The sequence below is a fragment of the Perissodus microlepis genome, chromosome 12 (genome assembly GCF_051167445.1).
Source record: "Perissodus microlepis isolate ML-2025 ecotype Zambia chromosome 12, ASM5116744v1, whole genome shotgun sequence".
Taxonomy (NCBI): Eukaryota; Metazoa; Chordata; class Actinopteri; order Cichliformes; family Cichlidae; genus Perissodus; species Perissodus microlepis.
In genome coordinates, this window is record NC_140472.1 from 17,902,494 (window position 1) to 17,926,384 (window position 23,891).

General features: G+C 39.1%; 2 protein-coding genes across 3 annotated transcripts; both read left to right on the forward strand.

The window, feature by feature from the left end:
• Nucleotides 1-5,326: 5,326 nt before the first annotated feature.
• On the forward strand, nt 5,327-12,041 carry riok2 (RIO kinase 2 (yeast)). The gene is made up of 10 exons (XM_084947149.1): nt 5,327-5,651; nt 6,991-7,129; nt 7,220-7,336; nt 7,472-7,647; nt 7,753-7,841; nt 7,960-8,151; nt 8,244-8,336; nt 9,539-9,979; nt 11,107-11,206; nt 11,528-12,041. Exons 1-10 carry the CDS (start codon nt 5,586-5,588, stop codon nt 11,687-11,689), a joined length of 1,575 nt encoding a protein of 524 aa, XP_084803275.1. The 5' UTR covers nt 5,327-5,585; the 3' UTR covers nt 11,690-12,041.
• A 778-nt stretch (nt 12,042-12,819) lies between these two features.
• Nucleotides 12,820-22,683, forward strand: LOC146376094 (protein limb expression 1-like). Of its 2 annotated transcripts, none has more exons than XM_084947142.1 (10): nt 12,820-13,101; nt 13,698-13,894; nt 14,502-14,642; nt 14,722-14,817; nt 15,750-15,827; nt 15,908-18,897; nt 19,473-19,576; nt 19,768-19,923; nt 21,605-21,695; nt 21,828-22,683. In XM_084947142.1, exons 1-6 carry the CDS (start codon nt 13,026-13,028, stop codon nt 16,352-16,354), a joined length of 1,035 nt encoding a protein of 344 aa, XP_084803268.1. In that variant the 5' UTR covers nt 12,820-13,025; the 3' UTR covers nt 16,355-18,897; nt 19,473-19,576; nt 19,768-19,923; nt 21,605-21,695; nt 21,828-22,683. The 2 variants fall into 2 exon arrangements, with proteins under 2 accessions (XP_084803268.1, XP_084803269.1); XM_084947143.1 differs by having other exon boundaries at nt 19,498-19,576.
• Nucleotides 22,684-23,891: the final 1,208 nt, after the last annotated feature.

A 23,891-nucleotide genomic window follows, 5' to 3' on the forward strand; every position in this document is an offset into this window, starting at 1 on the left:
GCACACCAAGGATGCTCCTGGCAATTAATTTTTTAGTCGGCTACACAAGGGGGGGAAACAAATAGACTAATCAACTAGTCTAAAACTAAGAAACACACAAAAAAGAGATCCTCCAAGAGAAAGAACAGCAGGACATAGAACCGAGAGACATGCAGTGCAAACTCCAAGGCATGCAGGAAAAATACAGAGCGCTGCAGATGAAGCACAATAAAACAACAGTTGCTTCAAGAGAAGAAGCAACTGGACATAAAACAGAAAGAAATGAACTGCAAGCTTGAAGACATGGAGGAAAAATTCAGAGTGCTGCAAATGAGGCTCGATAAAACACTGCACAGGAATAAAGAGTTTCTTCATGAGAAAGAACAGCAGGACATAAAAGAGGAAGAAATGGATTGCAAACTTGAAGACATGGAGGAAAAATACAAAATGCTCCAGGTAACTCTTAATGAAACACTGCTCCAAAATCGAGAGTTGCTTCAAGAGAAGGAGCAACAGGACATACAACAGAAAGAAGAAAAACTTATTCTCCAGAGGAAAAATTAAAAACTCCAAAAATTTTATAATGAAATGAAGTACAAAGCAGCTGAACTGGAAGAAGAAAAGAAAAAACTGGAAAAACAATGCTCAGAGATGCAGAGTAGCATCAATGAAATGCTGAGAAAAAACACAGAACTTGAGGAACTTTCTAACAACTTGAAGTACAAATACACTGAAATCCAGGCGCAAAAGCAACAATAACAGAAAACACATGAAGACCTGCAGTGTACACTTCAAGAAATCCAGAAGAGAAACCAGCAGTTAGAAGACATGCACAAGAAAGTAGAACAGATAAATACAGATATGAACAAGGCAAAGCTAATAGAGGAGGCAACATTTAAAGAACTGAAAGACAAGCTTGAAGAAAAACAAGCACAATTAGAAGACGTGGAGAAAAGATGCAAGAAACTTGCAACCTCCCCCCCAACTTTTTCAATTTCCTCCATCATCTCCTAATCCTCTGTTCCCTTTTGAGAACACAGGGTTGGGAGATGGGGGGGAACAATAAACACAATTGGCCACATTTTACATGTGTCAGATCAATATCTTCATTCAACAATAGCTGCATGTGTGTTTGTGTGTGTGCATAATATACATGCTTAACTTGTTGGATCCAAATCCCAGAAGGAATTACATAAAACAAGAAGTCAAACAGAAAAACAAAAGAAAAATGTGTTTCTCTCCCTTCACAGCTTAGGTTTGGTTTTACATCCTGATTTGTATCAGCTACCAGCTGACCGATATTAGTTCCTTTCAGATTAATCTAAGTTTCTTTTAGTTGTTGTTCTAACTCTCTGTTCTAACTCTCAATACTAGTCCACTCAGTTCTATCGATTTAATTTAGCCTGATGCAGTTCACCCAATGCTTTCACTCACTGTATGCACAAAGTGGCTAATTATGAATACCCAATAACACTTCAATGAGTTACCAATATGTCAGTAGCTGGTTCTCTGACCCAGCAGTTTATTCCTCTATTTCTTTTCTTAGGTATATTGAAGGTATGTTAAGTTCTTGTTGTGGCTGTTATTAGTTTAGATCTGAGTTTCCTTGTATATTGTTATTCATTGTTTATGGTTAAGTCCATCTAGTCATAATCTCCAAGATGGCCTAGTTATACTCCTTTGTTTATTAAGATTCCTTTGTGTCATCACCTCTGTTAAGTCTCCCTTGTTGGTTAGTGTGTCTAACCTGTCTTGTTTCATGTCTGTGTGGTTCATGTTGTCGTGTTGTGTCATGTCTGCGTCATGTCATGTTTCCTATTTATTTTGAAAGTCTTGTTTCCATATTCTATGTGCTTAGTTTACACTTCCCTGTGGCGTCATTATGTTCATTCTAGTCAGCTGTTTCCTCACGTGTTTTTACTTCCCTGATCACCTCCTTTAGTCTTTGTGTTTCCTTTCAGTCTTTGTCAGATCATTTGTGTTACCACCCGTCTCGTCAAGGTTTTCTCGCGTTTTTTTTCCCTGTTAATCTGCACCACACTGCAGCACAAAACCCTTGCCCCCTCCACCACCATTATTACCATGACCACCAAAACATAACTGTTTTAGGGCCCCCGCTAATGGGTCAAGTGACTTCTTCAATATTATCACTATTTTGCATTGTTCCATATTTGTTTGATAGCTTTTCAACAGTAACACTGATATAGCTTTTAACTTACTGTATTTTCCAACAGAATACAAATGACAAGCAAAGTTCTCTGGATCCGGATACATTGGAAAATGAGGGGGGGAAAGAGCAGGGAAAGATTTACCTTTAACTATCAGTAAACCAGAAACCTTTGATTCTGAGTTTAGACATATGTGGACAAACATGGCAGCAACATCTTTAAAAAGATGCCCACTGTGAAGCACTGTTCATATTTAAGCCAGGGAATAAGGAACAGCCAGCAGCAGAGGAAGGTTTTGGCCAGGCCATTGACATCTGTCATCAGGTTCCATGTCTGGCCAGAGAAATGTCAACCACTGTTTTTAGCGGCTCTCATGAGGACATCAAGGCTGTGAAAAAAGAAAACCTTTGTCCCAATTTCCCACAAACTAGTGGTGCAAGCTACAAAGGATGTCATCCAGTGAAGACAATTTGGAGACAAACTTACCAGCAAGCTGAACTCCAGCCTTCCGGTCTTGGTTAATGTAAGTAATTCAGTGATAATCCAGACTCAGGCTGGGAATAGCATCCATCCATCCATCCATCCATCTATCTTCCACTTAACCAAAGACAAAAACTATTATGAACTACATAATATTGTTCACAGTTTGTGAACAAACTATCTTTTTGTTTATATAATGATGATGAGTTTCTATAGTCTTTGGATTTACAGGAAAGCTTTAGAACAAATGGTCAAAACATGATATAATTGTAAATGCATAGGTGCTATTATTAAGGAAGCACATTCATGTACCCTTTGCTAAAGTGGTTCTCTAAGTGTTATCATATGTGTTGCCAGAGAGGTTCCTGCACCTTGAAACATCTTTTTCTAGAGCTTTCTGTCAGTCTTACTGTGTTGTTCTATACTTAACTTTCCCAAAGAGGCTCCAGTGTGTGGGAGAGCAGGATGAGTAATGTGTCTGTGTACCTAACCTGCTGTAGGGCATTCAAAAACCTGCCAGTAAATCTCTGTTCAACACTTTCTCCCACACACACACCTGACCTTCAGATTTCACAGGGTTGACACAGTGTTTCCTGCAGTTCAGCTTTTACAGATATTTCTTACTTTTTTCAATAAAATGCGCTATGCTTTATTGCTCCTGTGCAAAACCTGTCTCTTATTCACAGCAGTGAGCTATCATGACAGCAGGACTCCATACCACTCAACATTCAAACCTACTGCCATATTTTTATTCTATACTCTTTTACAAAACATTTATCTGGCCTTTTCATCAGGTGAGAAAAAGGTTTGGGTGATATTGGACCGATCGGTTGATAGAGTGAGTTGTCTACCAATTGGAAGGTCAGTGATTTGAGCCCTGAGTCATCTACTTGTCTACCAAGGCATCCTCAGATAAAATACTGAATCCTGATTTACCCCTGAAGCATCAATCACAGCATGACTGTGTGTGTGTTAGAAAGTGCTTAGGCGTAGATAAAAGGGGCGTGTGTGTGTGTGTGTGTGTGTGTGTGTGTGTGTGTGTGTGTGTGTGTGTGTGTGTAGAAAGGCTCTATGAAAGTACCAGTCCATTTACCAGAGTTGAATTGCTTATAATAGGGAAAACACAGGTGTTACTAACAGAGATGGGCAGTAACGTGTTACTGTAATCCGATTACTTTTTTCAAGTAACGAGCAAAGTAAGGGATTACTATTGCAAAAAGGGTAATTAGATTACTGTTACTTTCCCGTGAGATGACATGACAATGACGAGCGAGTGCTACGTTCGTGGCATCAGCTGTGTGCAGATCAACAATGGATAATATATCGAGTGCGGGAGAGAGTATGAGCGTGCAGCATTTAAAGTGTGGAAGTACTGACCTTACTTTGAGTTTAATTCCGGAAAAAGTGACAAAAACATTAGCGTCTGCTGTTCGAAGAAAATTTCTTTTTACAGCGATAAAAAAACCCTAAACTTCCGCACAAGCACTGAGTACGCTGCCATGGGAATGTGAAATTCACAGAAAAACTCACGGATTCTTCCACTGACATGACAGCTGCGACACACCTGCACCAGGGCAAACCTCCGCCTGCCCCACTCCTGCTAAACAGGTGAAAATAGAGCAACAGGACCGCTGATTCTTTGATTTTGTTTATTTTCTGCTGTGTTTTACTTGCATCTATTTGAAAGAGTGAGTGTAAACACAAAAAACTATTTTATTTTATGTGCTGGAATGTGCAGAAAATAGGTTTAAATGTTAAACAAATTTCTTCCAGTCAGAGAATGTTGCATATAATTTAATTTTTGCTTGATGCATAAAGTTAAAAGATTAAAACTAATAAAACAAGTTTTAAAAAAGAGACTTTTTCATTTGATTACATTTTATATGATGGATTATGCAGAAAAAGGGTGTAAAATGTTTTTAAAAAGTAACTAAGTAACTAATTACTTTCAAAAATAAGTAATCAGTAAGGTAACAGGATTACTTTTGGCGGGAAGTAATCAGTAATTAGTTACTGATTACTTTTTTAAAGTAACTTGACCAACACTGGTTACTAATAACATTACCAGTGACCTTATTCTGTCTTCCAGTAAGCCACTGTGAAGGTGAATCACACCTCATTTGTATTCCCTGGCTTTTTTTTTTAACTTATTTTTGATTATTATTGTTGATTTGCTTCGATTCACCAAGAAAAAAGGCTGCAGAGGATGGTGAAGTGCAGGGACACCCGTCAGGTGTGCCTGGAGGTAGCAGAGGAGCGTTCTGATCAGTGGCAGGTAGAGTTGAGAGTTCTGCTCACCCAGGGTAAGTACTGACCCAACTGACAAATGAGATAAGACTAGTATTTTAAAAAATAAATGACAGCCGATGTTCTTCTTTCTATTAGTAGTTTGGGACTGAAGTAAGGGATTGAAGAGGATGTTTGGGGACACTGGCTGTTTTAATATTTTAAACAGACTTTTAGTGTTTTTAAGGATTTGTGCAGATTGTGTCTACTAGAATTTTATTTTTATAGTTATATTTTCATTTCTGTTGCCCCCTGGTTTTTATTCCTTGTTTTATTATAAATAAACAACATTGTAATATGGAAAACTAGGGTGACACTAGGGGGGACAAGAGATTATTTTAGGGTGGCACATGCCATCATATGCCCCTACAGTAGATGCAGTAGATGCGCCCCTGTGTTGGCTAATAAGAGTTAAAACTGTGTCCCTCCAGCAGATCCAATCTGGCACGTTTCCATCTGCTGGCGGGACACAGTGGGCTCTGCTGTGATTGGAGGTCAGGGTACTTGCAGCAGCGTCCAATCCGGCGTCAGTTTTTCTAGAGCCAGAAGTGACGTCTTTTCCGTTCCTAGAACTTCCGCCTTGCACGTGTGTTTACAAGAAATGTGGCACCTTTAGGTTAAAAAAAGCTTGAAGAGCTAGCTCAGTGTAACCGTGTGTGTGTCGGCTAAAATATGGGAAAGTTAAATGTTGTGATATTGAGATATTTATCCCGAGATGACTTCCGAGTCCTTACTGCGGTAAGTACAAAGCTAACTGCTAATTCGGTCCCAGTTGGTTAGCCTGTGCTAAGCCAGCGCTTGGTCAGCTGGTTATTGCTCATTAATGAACTTTTACACATGCCACTGTTACAGCAGCCTGCGAGATGTTAATGTAGTTGTAATGAAGGCGAGCACACATACACAGGCATTCATAGTTCATGTCAGGTAAACGGAACATCGTTTCACTGTACTCCTGTGGTTTAGTGACTGATGGTGGATTCACAAGACGCATATTTAAAACAATTAATTTCAAAATATGAGTGTCAGTGGTAGAAATATTCTGAGTTTGGGATCTGTCATTAGTAACAAACAAACCACTGGCGACATTGGTTGCCAAGCATACGTACTTGTCCTGTGCACAGTAGCTCTGAAGAGTCGCTTGATCTGCATATGTATTAATCCTTGCTTTATCTACCTCATATCTGTAATGTGAAATTGCTGCTGCAGCACTTCAGTTGCCCTATAGGGATTTGTCTGCCATTGAGGCTAATATGTTCCTTGTGATATGTGTTAGACCATTAAAGCAGCTTTCTTCTAAAGTTAGTGTTTGTTTTCAGACTTTTAGGCACAAAATTAGGGTCCTGGGTTTTGCTGCATGCCCTCCTTCATTGATCTATGGATCATCGTGACCTATGACGTCTGCAGATGATATTATGAACTCTGTAATGAAAGTAGGGAGCAGGTGGAAGAGAGTCTGGAGAGGTAGCAAAATGGTGGGAACAGCTCTCCAGGTTAAGGGAAAGGGGAGGTTTACAGTAAGACCTGCTATAATGTATGATTTGGAGATAGTGGCACTAAAAACAGACAGGAAGCTGAGCTGGAGGTGGCATACCTGAAGAGACTAATATTGTTGTTGGGAGTGACCAGGAAGGACAGGATTAGAAACATCTAATCATTACATCAAAGGGACAGCTCAGGCTGAGCAGTTTGGAGACCAACGTGGTGAGGCAAACTTGATACATGTGCAGATGGCTAATAGATATATTGAGCGAAGGATGTTGAATATGGAGTGGCCAGCCAGGAGGTAAAGAAGATGACCACAGAGTATGGATCTAGTGAAGGAGGACAAGCAAAGATTGGTGAGTCAATGGAGGATGCTAGGAATAGGGTGAGATGGAGGCATATGATCTGTTGTGGTGACCCCTGAAGGAAGTAACTGGAAGAAGAATTTAACATGGGAATTTTAAGGACATAGAAGGAATGAGCAAAGGCTGTTTTTCCTGAAATATACATTACAACGCAGATAAGCTTGTAATTTAATCTGTCAGCTCACTGGTGATGATAATTTTGATGACAATGATGATAATTTTTCACGCAGGTTGAGATGGGGATGAAAAACCATGAGATTGTTCCAGTAAGTCTTCTGTCTTCCATTGCAAGCCTCAAGCACGGTGGCTGCAACAAGATCCTCAGAGAGCTTGTGAAACACAAGCTTGTGGTCTATGAGCGCACCAAGAGTAAGAAAACTTACAAAAACACTAGCTTTGTCTCACAAGTTATGATGTAAGTGATTAGCTTTCTAACATGATGGCGTGTGTTGATCTCAGCTGTCCAGGGTTACAAGTTGAATTATGGAGGATATGACTACTTGGCCTTAAAGACTTTGTGCGCCAGAGAAATAATCATTTCTGTTGGCAACCAAATGGGTGTTGGCAAAGAGTCGGGTAAGTGTTTTGTTTTGTTTTTTAAATTTATAATCATAATGTGTTTTCTTTCAGGTTTTCAGGCTTTTACCGTCAATCTTTTATGTGCTCATGTTTATATAAATATTTCTTTCTTTCTGTTCACCTTGCATGTAGATATATATATTGTGGCGAGTCCAAGCGGAGAGCAGTATGCTCTGAAGCTGCACAGGTTGGGGCGTACATCTTTCAGGAATCTGAAGAACAAGAGAGATTACCACAAACACAGGAAGAACATGTCCTGGCTCTATCTGTCCCGACTCTCTGCCATGAAGGAGTTTGCCTACATGAAGGTAATGAACCAAATGAGTGAGAGTCTGTTCTGGACCACTTACAAGTGTGATAGAAAAAACTGTTTTGTTGGAGGATTTTAATGTCTGTCTCCTCTTTAATCCCAGGCATTGTACGATCGAGGCTTTCCAGTTCCCAAACCTGTGGATTATAACAGACATGCTGTAGTGATGGAGCTCATCAATGGATATCCGCTGTATGTTAATAAGCCATTGATTTCCTCTTTTTATTTGTATATTAAAATAGAAATAACGTACTGTTCTTACTGGGGGGGGTTTCTTCCATAATTTGTGTGCATTGTCTCACTCTACTAGGTGTCAGGTTCATGAATTACAGGATCCATCAGCCTTGTACAGTGAGTTCATGGACCTCATAGTCAAACTGGCCAATCATGGCCTGATTCATGGAGATTTTAACGAGTTCAACCTCATGTTGGATGACCAGGACCACATAACAATGATTGACTTCCCTCAGATGGTGTCTACATCACACCCCAATGCTGAATGGTGGGTTTATTTGCTCGAGTTTTAAAGTTGGCAGTTAAAAATATTAAAGCATACAACTTATAATTGTCTACTTTTACGACTCCTTTTTGTAGGTACTTTGATCGAGACGTCAAATGTATCCGCGACTTCTTTGCAAAGCGATTCAATTATGAAAGCGAGCTCTTTCCAACTTTCAAAGACATCAGGTAACTGCTTGTACTTTATTTTAGTCAAAACTAGGGATGGGTATCGTTTAGGTTTTATCCGATACCGGTGCCATACCTGTACTTTTGAAACGGTGCCGGTGCTTAAACGGTGCTCAAACCGGTGCTTAAAGAATGGAGAACACAAAATTGGTCCAAAAACCTCTCATGTTCAGCTGTTTTTTTGTAAAAAGATAACAATGTTAGCCTTTTCTACAGCTATAGGGGATTTATGGTATCACTCTTGGCTGGAAGCAGTGCTTAAACAATGGAAAAAACACAAACTTTGTCCAAAAACCTCTCATGTTTAACTGTTTTCCACTTTTTCTTTGGTCATTTTAGCCTTTTTGGCCAGGGTGAAGGGAGTATCTGCCATCAAACAAGAAGACAGCCGCATGTAGCTATGATGATGTTTGCTAGTTCACCTTACATGCATTAATGTAATAACGTGGTTAGCCTACTCAACGTAAATTACACACGAACAACATTAAGCTACTCACGCAGAGAAGAACGGCTGCTGCTGCCATCATCATCCGTCATCATTTCTGCTACACTGGCAGGGCTAGGGGCCAGGACTCTACTCTTCGGGTTTTTTGGGTATGTTGCTAACTCCGTGTCCGATAACAGGCACCACACCCGCAGTAGATGTGCTCGGTGTGAGGTCTTGCAGCAAGCTATCAAATACGGCGCATTTCTCGGCTTTTAAAAAAACCGCTATGCGTCGCCAGGTGTTTCATCGGATTTGAGGTGTTACCTCCTTTGACAGTATCACAGTATCAGCTTAAAGCACTTGTTGCAGGCTGCTGAGTTTGCATATTTTGCTGTGAAGTACAGCCAGACTTTTGACCGCTTCGCCTTGGGCATTTTTAATCTGTAGCTCTGCTCTAAAAGAACGTACGTACCTGGACCCGCCTACTATCCTCGGAAACGTAAAATGATTGGCTGGAATCTAAAGTGTATCACAGCTCAGGAAAAAAAAGCACCGAAATAAAGCACCGAAATGTGCGCTGCTTTTCGGTCTGGTTACTACCGTTTATGTCAGAACCGGTGCCATCATGGCACCGGATATCGGTACCCATTCCTAGTCAAAACATAACAAACATGTATGAATACAGGGAACTGAATTACATTTTAAATGGTAAATGTGGAGGTCAGACTCTGAACTGAAAAGCAGTTCTAACATGATCTCCTGTTTCTTTCCAAAGGCGGTTATATTCTCTAGATGTTGAAGTCTCAGCCAGTGGCTTTACGAAAGACATGGAGAGAGATGGTGCATTGCTACACCCAGCTGGACCTGAGGACGATGAGGAGGAGGAGGACGACGACGACGATGACAATGACAACGAGGATGCCAAAGAGGCAACAGATGAGGAAAGAGAGGAGGCTGTGGAAATGGAGGAATATAAACATGCAATGCTGGAACTGGAGGGATTACGAATCAGCGAAACACCTGCAGAGACACAAGATCAGGACGGTGAAAAGAGTAAGAACAAGGTTCAAGAGGATCAAGAGACTGAGACTGCATCTTCGCCTCCAGGTGATGAAGAAACAGAGAAGCAGTTAGATGAAGAGTTGGAGGAAGCAGAGGATGAGTTCCCAGAGCTGGCAGACCTTTCTGCCTCCAACAAGGAGTTTAAACCTTTCAGGTAAAAGCAGTGGATAGCCAACACAATAAAACACCCAAAATGAAGATTATTCTTTGATGATTATGTGCCACTATTAGATAAATGGTACTGCAGGAAAACGGCATATGGGAAATATAAGACAACTGCTGATGAACTGCTTAGCTCATCTGTGTGGTATGTCCTTTTATGTGATCATTTGTGTTTTGTAATGTTCAAATAACTCTGCAGCTGGCTAATAAAGCCCCAATCATAGCAGTCTAAAGACCAGTCACAGACCTTCTGGCAACCACTGGTTAGTAAATTTTGTTGTACCTGACAGGTTGACAAGTAGTTGTGGGGGTTGCTGGTAATCTAATCAGTTGCTAAACTCTATTGACTCAGGGCTAGAGACTTGTCTGTGATCCTCTGGCAGCTGCCACTTGCAAGGGAAAAGGGTGTTTTCTGCAATCGGTCGGCAAGTGTTTGCTGGCGCTCACTAGTGTGAAATCGGTTGTAAAGAGGTATAGTACTGCACTGAAACCTTCTTGTTATTGCTTTGGTCACTGCTACATTTACAAGTACTTTAGACAAAAGATGCCAAGTTTTCTGCAAACAGTCAAACTACAGTAGTGAAACTATGTAAGACTAATGGAACATTTTCCTTTTGAAACGTGTTGGTGGTAACAGTAATCTGCATCGTAAACCTTGAAGCTGTGCATTCGTTTTTGGTTTGTCCCATGCTTTTTCAAGTTTCAGTACAGCTCAGAGTAAATGGTGAGTGTTTGAGGACAAGTCTGTGTCTTCCATGCAAACTACAGGCAACTGCAGCAACCTGCTAGCGATCAGAGCAGTTAAAAGGTTTCTTTCTGGTGCAGCAAAGCAGCCTAACGACAGGCAACAACCACTCGGCAACCTGTCAGAGAATATACGTTTTTCCCTAGTAACCAAAGCAGTCTCTTATCCCGTGGATCTGAGGCTTTAATAGGATTGTTTGGCAAAGTATTATTGAGACAAGCCAGAAATATTTTTTTTCTGAATTGTTAGTGAATTATAGAGACAATGAATCAAAATTTATGCTAATTTGTGTCAAATTAAGCTGGTTTAATGAAGTATGTACATTACAGTACATTTATGTGCTTTGCTATGATGTAATTTTTATCTCCCTGCAGAGATGCAGATAGTCTTCTACAAATTGTAGAGCACAGGAGGAAAAGGACAGACAGTGAGGCCACGATGGGAAGCACAGGGAGCTGCTCTACCATACCACCAGTAAGTATAACATAGATTTACACTGTTGATATATCTGGTTGACAGGGACACTCTGCTAATCTACCCAGTAACCAGAAACATGGTGACAGATTTGATATCTTCATTATTTGGAAGTTTCAGCCAACGCTGCAGCAGACACATTATACAGTTTTGGGGAAAATCTTAAAATGTCCCGTAGGTGTTGCTAAAGAGCTTCAGTTTGTTAGAAGGGGAATTAACACAGAAACAACATGCCAGCACAGTGTTGTGTCTGGCTTTCAGAGACAGGAGGTGAGTATATTCATCTGTTATGACCTGTTGTTGTTATCATGTGTCCTGCAGGAGGTAATCCGTCAGAAGGTGCGGAGGCAGCTCACCAAACAGCAGAAGGCGGCGCAGAGGAGACGTCTACAGAAGGGAGAGGCCAACTTGGAAACCAAATCCAGGAGGGAAAACCAAAATAACATCAAGTCTAGCATGGAGACCAGTGAATTCTGGGGATAAAGAGAACAGCATTGATGAAATTCATGTTAACACCTTTTTTTTTTTTTTTTTTTTTTTTTTTTTTTTTTTGCTTTTTGAATTTTTTTTGTCTGAAGTTGTAAACACAATTAATAAATACTGTGTATTTATTCAAAAACTCAGCTTATTTGAATCATGACAGAGAAATCAAAGTGGAGGTCACATAAAGTGAAAACTGTTTTGGATGCTGTTCTCATAAAATCTCTTGGTTTTCTTTTTGAACTTAAGTAAAATTTTGTTGCTTGCATACACAAATATGGACTGCTTAATATAGCAAAATAGTATGATTAAACTATGGAAGTGTTTTTCTTATTAAATAAAGGCACTTGTTTTCACAAAACACTTGTTATTTATCATTGTGTTAGTGCTTCATTTTTTGTGTGTGTGCTGATACCTACATGAGCTCTACAACAGATTGAACAATGTTAATTAGCTTCCTGTTACAGAGTCAAAGGTTCATGCTCAGTCTGGATGTGCTGCTTACAAAGTGACTAACGTGGACAGGGATTTAAAATTCAAATGGTGCACATTCATAGAGAGCACACACCAACGCATTAATCATGAAAGGGTGACGGAAATGGATGGGCTACATATTGAGGCAGTCCGAAGGAAGAAAACGAAACATGTTTTTTCTTCAAATTCAGTTAATTTATGCGTAGGAGGCTTTCAGAGAGCGTCTGAATTCACACATGAACAATGGCCTTTCATAGTGAACAGAGTGAGTGAAGCTCAGTGGGCCCAAATTTGCGTGTGAAGTCAAAAATATCCCACCCCCCACATATCCAAAAAAGGCCTGGGTAAAAATTTTCGCTGTAATCCTGAGAACGGGCATTTATTATTTTTTTAAGGTGGACCTCTTCACATAATTTCCTCTTCTGTTTTTTTCATTATAAAAAATTGTGGTTTCAACTTGGCTGCTAGGTCGAGTTTAAACCGTCCGACTGTGCTCAAGGATTAGGCAGCTGCACAGCCCCAGAGGAGGGGCTCAGCATTCCAGCTCTGCACCTCTGTGTGTGTGCATGTACAAGAGGACCGAGGGGCCCTCTGAGCTAATTGGCAGAGAGGGTGACAAAGGTGGTCTGCTTCAAAAGAGAAGCCCTGGCGAGATGGTCAAACAGACGAGGAGGAGGGGGATTTGGGGAGGTGGAGAAAGGGGAGTGGAGGTTCCTTCTAATTTTGAGCCATGGTGACGGTGGTGGCTACTCAGTTACTACTCTACTTAGCTACTCAGAGTCAGACGTGCTGTTTTGGTGGATCATTTTAATAAGAGAATGGTCTGAACGTGTTTGAGGCAGCAGGAACTAAATGCTGAAAGAAGATGAGTGACGTGAAAGTGGAGGAGAGCATCATGTCGTACTTATCACAAACTGAGACTGGCGCCGGCCCCAAAGACTGTGAGTAGGCAAGAAACTTTGTGACAAACTTACAGGTTAGTTTCTACAGCAAAGACGATATTAGAGCACAGCTACAAGTCTTACTGCTTAACAGTGGTTTTTACCACTAGCAAGGCAATAATGCATCACATTAAAAGAAAGTCAGGGGAGTGTTTCATTGTTTTACTTTGTAACATTTCCTCTAAAGCTCAAATAAATGCGAGTTAAGTTCTCCCTGTTGCCATAAATGGCCCTAAAGTGACTTTCCTGCCACGAAGTAAAGGACTCTGGGAACATTTAAACCCATTTCTGGGTCAGAGTGAGCACAAAAGTGTTCGGAAATGCTGATATTGTTAAGTGGTGAGGTGCTTCCCTTCAGTTCCAGAGTCTACTTAAATATAAGCTGTCTGGGTATGCAGATAAACACAGATGTCTGATTTCTATTTTTAAGTCAAAATTTCTGCTCAGCAAGTGTGATGACACAGGAGAGTTAGCAGAATGATATAAGGGAACCCCAGACAGATGAATAACATCTCCTTGATACAAATGCAAGAATTCCTAACAGTGGCCTTTCACAAACATTTTCAATCTTCGTGCTGACATGCATGTATGTGCAGTAAACGTGGTGGCCATTCTTCATAACTTCTGGGAGCAGAAGCAGCTGAATGGTTCCTCCAGTGACTCGGATGGTTTTGGTGGGAAGGGAGCTGGCCAGACAGAGAGCCTGCTGTTGTACGAATCTGCACCTTCCCCTGGTCCTCCGTACGTCTGCTATGTCACGCTTCCTGGAGGAAGCTGTTTTGGTAACTATAAGGTGTGTTTGACATCAACAGTGCTCTAACGACACTTTCATCTAATGTGCTTATATGAATAAACAGCTGTTATCCTTAAAGCCCTACAGGAAATATACCACTATATGCTAAAGGTTGAGTACATAAATAACAGAATTAGAGCAAGTAATAGTAATAACCAGTATTAACTTATGCTACATTATCACTTCTTTCACTTTTTAATAATATTACAAAATTGCTTTGCACCAGCACAATTCAACAAAATTACCAGCAAATAAAAGCCATAGCAAGCTTTTATACAAAATGTTATTCTTTTGGTTTTTAGAATCAAATTTCACATTGTCACACTGACTTTAAAAGTCGTTTTAAAATGATGTTGTTCAGTTTAAATCTCATGATGCTTCTCAATGGGCTCATTGTGATCCAGACAGCAGCCCCCAGCTCAGAGGCAGCATATGATTGGGTATCTGTGAATTCCTAATCTCAATAGTGATGTGAGTTCAGAGCCCATGATTAGCTGCAGTCAAGTGCAAAATTATCAAAAAAATACAAGACTGGGTGCCCATTTATGGATATGTGGGCCCGCACACTCCTTTTGACGCACTTTGCTGGTTTTCTGCTCATACTCAGGTGTGTGAAACTCAAGCAGAAGCTCGGAGGGACGCGGCTCGTGTGGCTCTGATGAACTCACTTGTGAATGAGTTGCCATGTCGACGCATTGACCCTGAGTTCATCGCTCATAGTTTGCGTCAGGCGGCCAGAGACAGTGCTGTATGTGTAAGCTAGTTCAAACACACATTATTACAACTTGTATGTCTCAGTATTAACAGGCTTTGTGATGCGTTTAAAGGTTTCTGTAGAAGATGCATGTGATTCGGGTACCAGTATAGGAACCTACAGTTTGCTGCTTCACTCCTACATTGGAAGGAGCATGCTGGAGTTCCAGGTAAAGAACAAAGAAACATTCATTTCTTTTGCTTTACATAAATATGGCTTCATGACTAGATAGACTGAAAGATCCCAAGCATTACACTTACAATGTAAAGTGCCACTTTGCACTATAAATAGAGTGTTTATAATAACACCCATAATTTAAGTATCAACAGTTTATTATAAGGCAAACATTTTAAAAACAATGCCACCCACAGGGTGGCAATTCTGCCCTTCCTTGGAATCGTTTACCCCTCTGTTCTGCTCTTACATATCTGTCAGACCCTGGCAGAGACATGTGTTATTAAACACCTAATATTTCTACCTTTTGTATAAATAAGCACATGCCTGCAGACAGAAGGAAATGAGGTCATTATCATTCCTGCTAAAACTCAACTCATAGAGATGGATTGTGTCCAAGTAATACACACACTATCCACATGCACATGGGCTGAAATGTAGTCACACTTGTGCACAGGTCTGCACGCAGCATTGAGTATAAGCTTTGCAGCTGTCACTAGAATGTATAATTTATAATTGCAGTTAATGCAGGAGGTGTCAAATAGTTTCGTAGTGCAGCAGAATTGTAAACAGAGCAGCAGGTACAACACGGATGTCAACCTGAAACAACTTTCCATCTGCGTCTAATTATGTTGGTTTAAGTTAATGTATGGACTCTCTGTTTAACAGTAATGTCACTAGTTTCCCAACACATGGCAGCTGTTCACCCAGTTGGTGTTTTATAAATCGAGGTGAAACATACCTTGTGCTTGAGGATTTGTGATAGTTTTGTCAAACCAACCACTTACATGTAATAAATATTCATATTTTTGTCTTTGTCAAACTTACAACGCTAATCTGGTTTGTTAGGTTTAACTCATTACTCGTGGAGCTGCATTAAACTTTCCTTTCTGACTGTGTTTCTTTCTCAACCTCATCTTTCTGTAGGAGATGATGACAATTTTCCAGTTGTTGCACTGGAACGGGACTCTGAAAGCTCTGAGGGAAAGACAGTGCTCTCGACAGGTATGGGTCCTGCTTGATTAAGTGTCAGCATCTCCGTATCTATGAAGTGATGATGGCCTATTTTCTCTCCTCCATCTCAGAGTGTGATTAGATATTACTCTCAGCGAGGACTTGATGAGTACGTGCGCAGCAATATGGCTCTGGATTGGCTCGGATGGGAGCAGAGATCACCGGGTCTCATCGGAGCTGAGTTGCAGGTGGCACAGAGGGAGCTAGTGTTGGCCCGGCGTCGAGGCGTCGAGCTGCGCTTCTACAAGGAAAAGACAGAGATCCTTAGCTTGGCTCTCAGCCAAGCATACATTCACCACACACCTGAGGTCTTCAGCCATTCGCTGAGTCGCAAATACGAGCAAGAGCATCTGCCTTTAGACACATTTTACAGCCAGGAAACAGAAGCCCAGCGAGCCCCACCCTTAAGCCATTTGCCACCGGTCCATAAAAACACACAGCAAACAGCCTCTGGACTCTCTGATAGTCCTTCACCATGCTCAGAGCAAACATTTGAGCCTTTAGATGACTTTGAATAAACTGAATCACAAAGTAGAGGATGGGCAAAACATATTGCCATTTAACTCTATACCTCCTAAAGGCCCACTAGGATTAACCAAGAAGCTCTTTTCTGAAGTGTTTTCTGTCATATTTTACACATGAGAAGTTAGTGAGGGTATTCTTTGCCTATGCAGCTAAAAAATTCTTCTACATCTACATTTGCTACACAGAAGGCAACTAGAATGTTTTTTGTCAGCATGACTGAGAGTTTAAAAAGAGGTTTTACAAAATTGGGTCGAGGTGTTATTATGATGCCCAACCATTATTTACATACAGTTTAGTTTGTGACTATAAAAGTATGGCTCACTGTAATGTATAAGCAGCTTTAACAACAATAAATGTAGCATTCAAGTGATTTAGATTAAATGGTAGAAAACGTAATTACATTTTTAACGTGGACCTCAGTTTTTTATTTGTTTTTGTTTGTTTGTTTTATGAAGAGCACTCTGTCACTGTCCTACATTTTATTTATGCACATTCTTGTAGCAATGTAGCATGCACAGTCACAAAAAAGAGCATTTTCATAGCACTCTATGCAGTCCTACCTAAAGCACCTCTAGCAGCAGTAACTTGACTTTATCAGTCTTTTTTTTACAACTTTGCTTTAGTTCATTTAGGTTTGTTAGCATTTGTTATCCACAGCTCTCTTGAAGTCCACCTGCAGTATTTCAATAAGGTTAAGGTCTGGACTTTGACTCGGCCACTAAACACATTGATTCTTTCCTTTTTCAGCTTTTCTGTTGTAGATTTGCTGTTGTGCTTGGAATCATTGTCCTGGCATGTGACACAATTTGATCAAAGTTTTAGAGTTCATGGTGGACTCAGGGACTGCAAGGTGCCTAGGTCCTGTGACTTCAAAACAAGCTTAAACTATCACCCTTCCACCACTGTGGTGACAGTTGTGTTTGTGCTGATATGCTGCGTTTGGGCTTTGCCAAATGTAGTGCTGCGCATTATGAACAAATAGCTCCACCTTGGACTCATCTCTCAAGAAGATTTGTCATTTGTTCTGATGCAACTTGTGCTGTCATGTTCTTTTTAGACAGAATAGGCTTTCCCCTGGCAAACTTTCCAAACAACTTATACTCCTTCTGTCTTTCGTTAATTGTAACACTGAACATACTGAGGCCAGTGGAGTCTTTCTGTTTGTCAGCTAATCAAATGCATTTGATTAACAGCACCTGGCTGCCGCTCACCCTTTTAGTTCCTATGGAAGCAGTCAGGGTGTCCTTAGTTTTTCACAGGAAATCATAGAAGGCTTAGACACTCTTTTTCACATGACTGTATGTAAACTTGTTCTCCCTGCTTCACTCCTCCCTGCATGTCTAGGCTGCCATGTAATGTGTCAGGTTTTTTTTAAGAACAGTGAAAGATCCTTACCTATTACATGTTATTTGATTGTTTTACATTGATAAAGGACACATGGCAAATGCATAGTTCAGGGGAAACGTTAATTTCGTCATTTTAAAAGTACATTTCAAAATGAATGTTTTTTCTGCCCTCATAACCTGTGACTTTTTTTGTTTGTTTGGGTTTTTTTTAAATATCCTATGTGTCATTTCAGACTGTGATCATTTGATTATGTCATAGTGCATTAGTCAAATTTTAGATTTTAAGTATGTTGATGGAGGAAATTATGCAGTGATTCCACTAACTTGCAGATAAAGACATTTATGACTTTGTAGTGAGTGAAAATAATTATCTAAGGCAGGAGTGTCACACGTACAGCCAGCGGACCACATCCGTGCCCGCCTGAGAATTTCATATGTCAATTATCAATGGCCCGTCAGTATGCAGGAGCAGGCAGGGGTGAGACTTTATATTGATAGGCACACCATGCAAAGACAGACTGTCATCATACCATTATGCGAAACAAGGAATAGGGACTGATGTTCAGTCGTATAGGCCAGGTACACAAGGAGACCAAAGTTGGATTTAAATGCAAGGGTGTCGGAAAAAGGTGAAAAAACGAGCGAAGACCAGTGGTGTGCGATACTGTAAATTTAGGTATTGATGATACCAAATAAATAGAGGGCCAGTATTGCCAATACCAATACTGATACCGACACTTTTAACTTATAAAGGCAGTTTATGTAGGGAAGAGTGCTGTGTAATGATTTATGAGATAAATCATGATGAATTTGCAAATTCTGATTTTAACTACAACTAAATCACTGCACTCTAAGAAATGACACACTGATGTTGGTAGCATTATGTAAATGCTTCATGTTAAAACTAATGCCACCAATTGATTTTTAACTTTAAACACAAGTATGTTGTTTTGAATTTAATTAACAACATAATATTTCAATACAACAAAATGCAATAAATTAAATCCAACGTAAAAAGTTCATTTAAAATGAAGAGCACTTTAATTTAAAGAGGATTGTCCTAATAGGCTCTCCGTACTTCTGAGTGTGCACATGTGCAGTGTGGAAGTTTGATCATCCGCCATTTTCAACTGAGACTTGCATATGCTTAGCATCCTGGATAGAATCCATCGCCATCTGAGGATTATTTGGTAAGTACAACAATTTAAGGATGACAAATTTGATTAATGTATACTAACTGATAAACATCTGACACTTTCGGGAATACTTTTGCATTTTTTTTAAACAAATGATGCCTGGCAAATTTTTTAACACTCTAGCTTGTATACCTCTCTCACATGTTAGAAGTATGAAAACATTTAACAAATATTGTTGAACCTGCTTCGGTGTAATTTTCCAAAATCTTTTGCGATTCTTGTTAAGGTGAGACTTGCCTACTAAGACCGACAGTTTTAAAATTACTCCCAACATCTACCGCACCTGCTCCCTGACATCAGTAATGACCACTGGGAGCGCCAGCGATCCTGTAGTTTGAAGAATGAAATGAATGTGTAGTGTATTTTAGAAATGTGCATCAATTAAGTTGCTACATTGTTTGAAAGAATTCGACTCCATGTTGATTTCTGGTTTAGTGTCAAATGCAGGGATTTAAGCAATTAACACTTTGATTTGTAAAGTATAAGACATGCGTTCATCTGTTGTCATTGAAGTGCAGAATAATGTGTAATACTGTTATATATATAATGCATTTAACTCCTTGTATCAGTTTCCATTGGTTATCATCCCTACAGAAGACAGGAAATCATCAAAGACATGCCATTCATTGCAGAGGTCAACAACAGTTGGCCTGCCCTGTTTTCAGAGACTGAGGTAATTCTAACTAACTTTGTTATTGCAAGTCATTTTCATAACAACCTGTATTTGAAGAAGAACAAAGTACTGTAAATTGTTAATTTTAAAAGATACAAAATGTTTGACTGAAAGTTGTAACATTCTTGCATGTGGCCTCTAATAAAATTAATAGAGAATACTCTCTAGTTGTAATTTTTAATATGTTTCAGGTTGTTGCGGAGTTCACCCGCATCACCATGGCCCCTTTGTTGTCGACTTTCATGGCCAAGCTGGATCACTACGCTGACCACCTTCTTAGAGTATTCAAAAAGAAGGGGGGAACAGCTAAATGCAATATCAATTTAATCATGGCAGCCATGGATGAGGTATGTATTTTAGTTGACCTTGATTGAGCTCTGAAATTATTTGAATGCTTCTTAAACTTCTGTCATTAATCAGAATTTTTTTTCAACTGAATATGTGTATATTTGAATATTTTGTAGATACATGTGAATCAGTGACATGCAGTCAAGTGAGGCACCTTAATGAGAAGTAAAATACTAACAAAAGAGAAATTCAATTTGTACACTAGATTTTAAATTTGCTTTCTGTGTGATTTCAATATTTTTATGGTCAAAATTGCTGTCATTACGGATTTTCTGTTCAAATACAAGGTAAAACGCTGAGAGGGGGCAATGATGATGCTGTGTCTCACCGCGGACACACACATGTGCAATCCCACTGCTGTTTCTCTAAATCGCCAACATACATGTTTGATTACACATGCAATACAGATGATGACTTGATGCAGACTACCTCATTTATTTGACGAATGTGTGTTACATGTTTAATGTTATTGGTCATAAATGTGCTGCAAAAATGCATGGAGTGAGGCTGATGGAGGGCAGTGCTGAACCCTAAAGGCAACATGTATAAGAGGTACACGTATATGGATTCACAGTGTAATCACATTACACTGAGAGCGCCATTGACACAGTGGATAAAGCAGTGCACTTAGGGAACATCAGTAAATTTCACAAAGGACAAATTGACACCAAATCAGTCCTAAGCAATGAGACGCACCAGTTTTATTTCAATGCATCTCCTATTTATAAATTAATAAATTGATGTAAAATTAATGATTTTTCTATAATTGCTTCCAAGTCATTTGACCAATGTATTTACTACACACAAAAATGAGACACACCAAACCTAAATAAATTGTAATGCATCTTCTGTAGGGCTGGGCACTTATTGCATCGCTTATCAATATTGTGATAACACACGTCCTATGTGATTAAAATGATAGACTGCTTTCAAACCTCTAAAAAAATATATGATCATTTAGTTGAGACTATTACTTCCATTAATGTCAAACTTATCATCAGTTCAACAAGATAAATAACTGCTGGTTTGTCTAAATAGCACATTTGCTAAGTTTAATTTGCAGTATTTGTATTTGTGAGGCTGCATTGATAGATTTATAGGCAAAAATACTATTATGATCTTTTATTGTAACTCTTGTTGTTAAGAAGCTTGGAAAGAAAAGCGTCTGGACTTCTTTAAGTTGCTTGAAGACGTTTCATCTCTCATCCGAGAAGCTTCTTCACTGAAGAAGCTTCACTTTTCTTTCCAAGCTCCTTAGACTACGATGACCTAGATGACTGTGAACCTTAACAGACTTATTGTTATCCACAAAATGTCATGATAGGATTTTAAGTCCATATTGCCCAGTTCTAATCTATTTAATTTTAATATTTTTAGGGGCACAATTATTAAATATATTGTTGAACAATCTAGAATTGATTAAAGCAAAAATGAAAGCTTTCACGTAATGTCAAAATTGAAAAGCTTCGATTTTTGGGTTCATATATTTGTTAATCTGACACAGAGGAGTCAGTGCCTTACCAATCATGAACCTCACTGCACGTCACTGATGTGAGTTATGAAACATTGCTTAATCACATATCTGCATTATGTGTTAATATTTTTGACTTTGTTTTGTAAAGAGGTTGAAAGGAACCAAAATAGGAAACTTCTCTCATATTGAGTTCTTATCTCCACCAGAATCCCAGCGTTGATGTTTGACAGGAATGCATTCTGAAAGCTGTGTGTCTACTTAAATGAAAAGCCAGATGACCTGTTCAAGGAATTCTTGGTAAGTTAAAAAAGGAAAACGATCAGTTATTTTCCTTTTTTAAATTTGGGATTGGAAATGGAAGGTGGACTTACTTGTCCATATGTATATGTACGCAATTAACTTATCTTTTTTTTTAATTTTTATTTAAAGGATGTGGATCTTGGTGCAAGCAGAGAAACGGAGCAGCTGACTTTGGGAGTCTATGTTGTCAGACATGAAGGAGCAAACTCTGCAGATACACCTGAGGACATTGGTGTCATCATAGAAGGATGCACTGTGCTGCAAGCTCTTAGTGATGTGGCAAAGGGTTGTGCCCTCCTGCTTGGACTAATCTATAGTCTAAATCTGAGCTACCCAAAGCACCTGAAATACACATTTGAATTTCTTCAGAAGGTGCTGATGGAGTTGGATGGGAACAACCTATCCATGAAGGTGCAGGTTCTGAAAAACAAACTGCTTGAGTGAAACAGCCTGCAGTGAACTATAGAGGACACTGAACTTTAAGGTTCTTGAACCCTTCTCCTTGCACTTCATAAACTGTTCAGTTTGAATTGCCACAAGAACTTCTGCAAGGCCTTTCACTTTTCTGCGTTCTTTGTTCTTGAACCTTTACCAACATCCAACTACACTGAAAAAGACTGCTCCTAACTTTGGACTTCAGTTTAAGTTTTGAAGCAAAGGTTATTTTTCTAAATATGGACAAAAATGACACAAAAGTAATTTTTACCTGCTGTTTGCAGGGCTGTATTGTGGGCTTTTCATTGTAGCCCAATCAAGTTTAAATTAAGTCATGTTAATGTTAAAAATGTTGGAATCACAACACTTTCCAGTTTTAATCATTTCAGTTTAACATGACATTCTGTATCTTGTCTTCCTGCACTTAAAATGCACTTGAATATATGTAAAGATTGTTTAGGGAAAAAGATCTAGAAGCATTTGAATTGCTCAAAGTGTGCTTCAACAAGTTTTACACAAAGTGTTATTAAAGTTAGGTTAACTGAATAAACTTGTGTTCGATTTATTTAATTTACAAACTTAAATAGAGTAAGTTGCAATTCTGTTAAAGTGATTTAATCCTATAGTTTCAGTAGAGCGTGTTTTGGGTGAGTAGATTTATCAGATTTACTTAAAATTTCTTGTTCAAATTAAATATATCATACATTTTATATTTCACTAATCCAGTTGTGTGGAACCGGTTGACATAACTGGGTGGAGTAAATCCAACATGTTATTTCTCAAAGTAAGTACAGCTTGTTTTGGTTGAGTAGGTTTTATTTAGTCTTCTCAATTTAAATCAACAAGGTTAGTTATATCAACATTATGATATTCAGCTAATACAACATGATTCTTTTGATTTGCATTTAATTATCCAAATCTTATCAGATGTACTTAAAATTTCTTGTTCAAATTAAATGTATCATACATTTTATATTTCACTAACCCAGTTGTGTGGAACCAGTTGACATAACTGGGTGGAGTAAATACAACATTTTATTTCTTAGAGTGTGTGAACAATTAGTTAACACAACAAAACACACCCCTCAGCTTTTCATATATTTTGAAACTGGGTTTATTGAGACCTGGAATGTAAATGTTTATGATTTATGATTAGGCTGATGATCAATAATGGGTCAATGACCCTCCTAGGGACACTCCCAATAAGGCTTAAAAATCTGGGACTCTTCACCAACTGCTCTTAGGATTAAAGAAGCTTCTTGGACGAGTGATGAAATATCTTCAAGAAACTTAAAGAAGTCCAGTCGCTTTTCTTTCAAAGTTCCTTAGATTGCTTCTAAAGCACTTTGGGTCCTCTTCTGTAGTTTAAATGTGTTATAGGACATAAATAAAATAGACATGACTCACTTTCAGATATTTTTCATAGTGCATGTTTGAGGTATATTTATTTATTTCCTAAAAAATGATCTATTTAACACAATTAAGTGGGCTACATGCCGAACTTAAAGGATTGAAACAAAGTATCGATTCTATTACAATAATATAGATCTGATACCAATACCAGCATTGGTATCTTTTATCGATATCTGGATCGATCTGCCTATCTCTAGCAAAAACGTAAAATAATCAGCAACTGGCTGTATTTCAATGATATCGGAGACTGCAAAGCTGAGTGCAGAATTTAAAAAATTCAGAGCTGGATACAATGATACCCGTTTTTATTTTTAGCCATTTTCCATTGTGGAGGGCTAAAGGTTT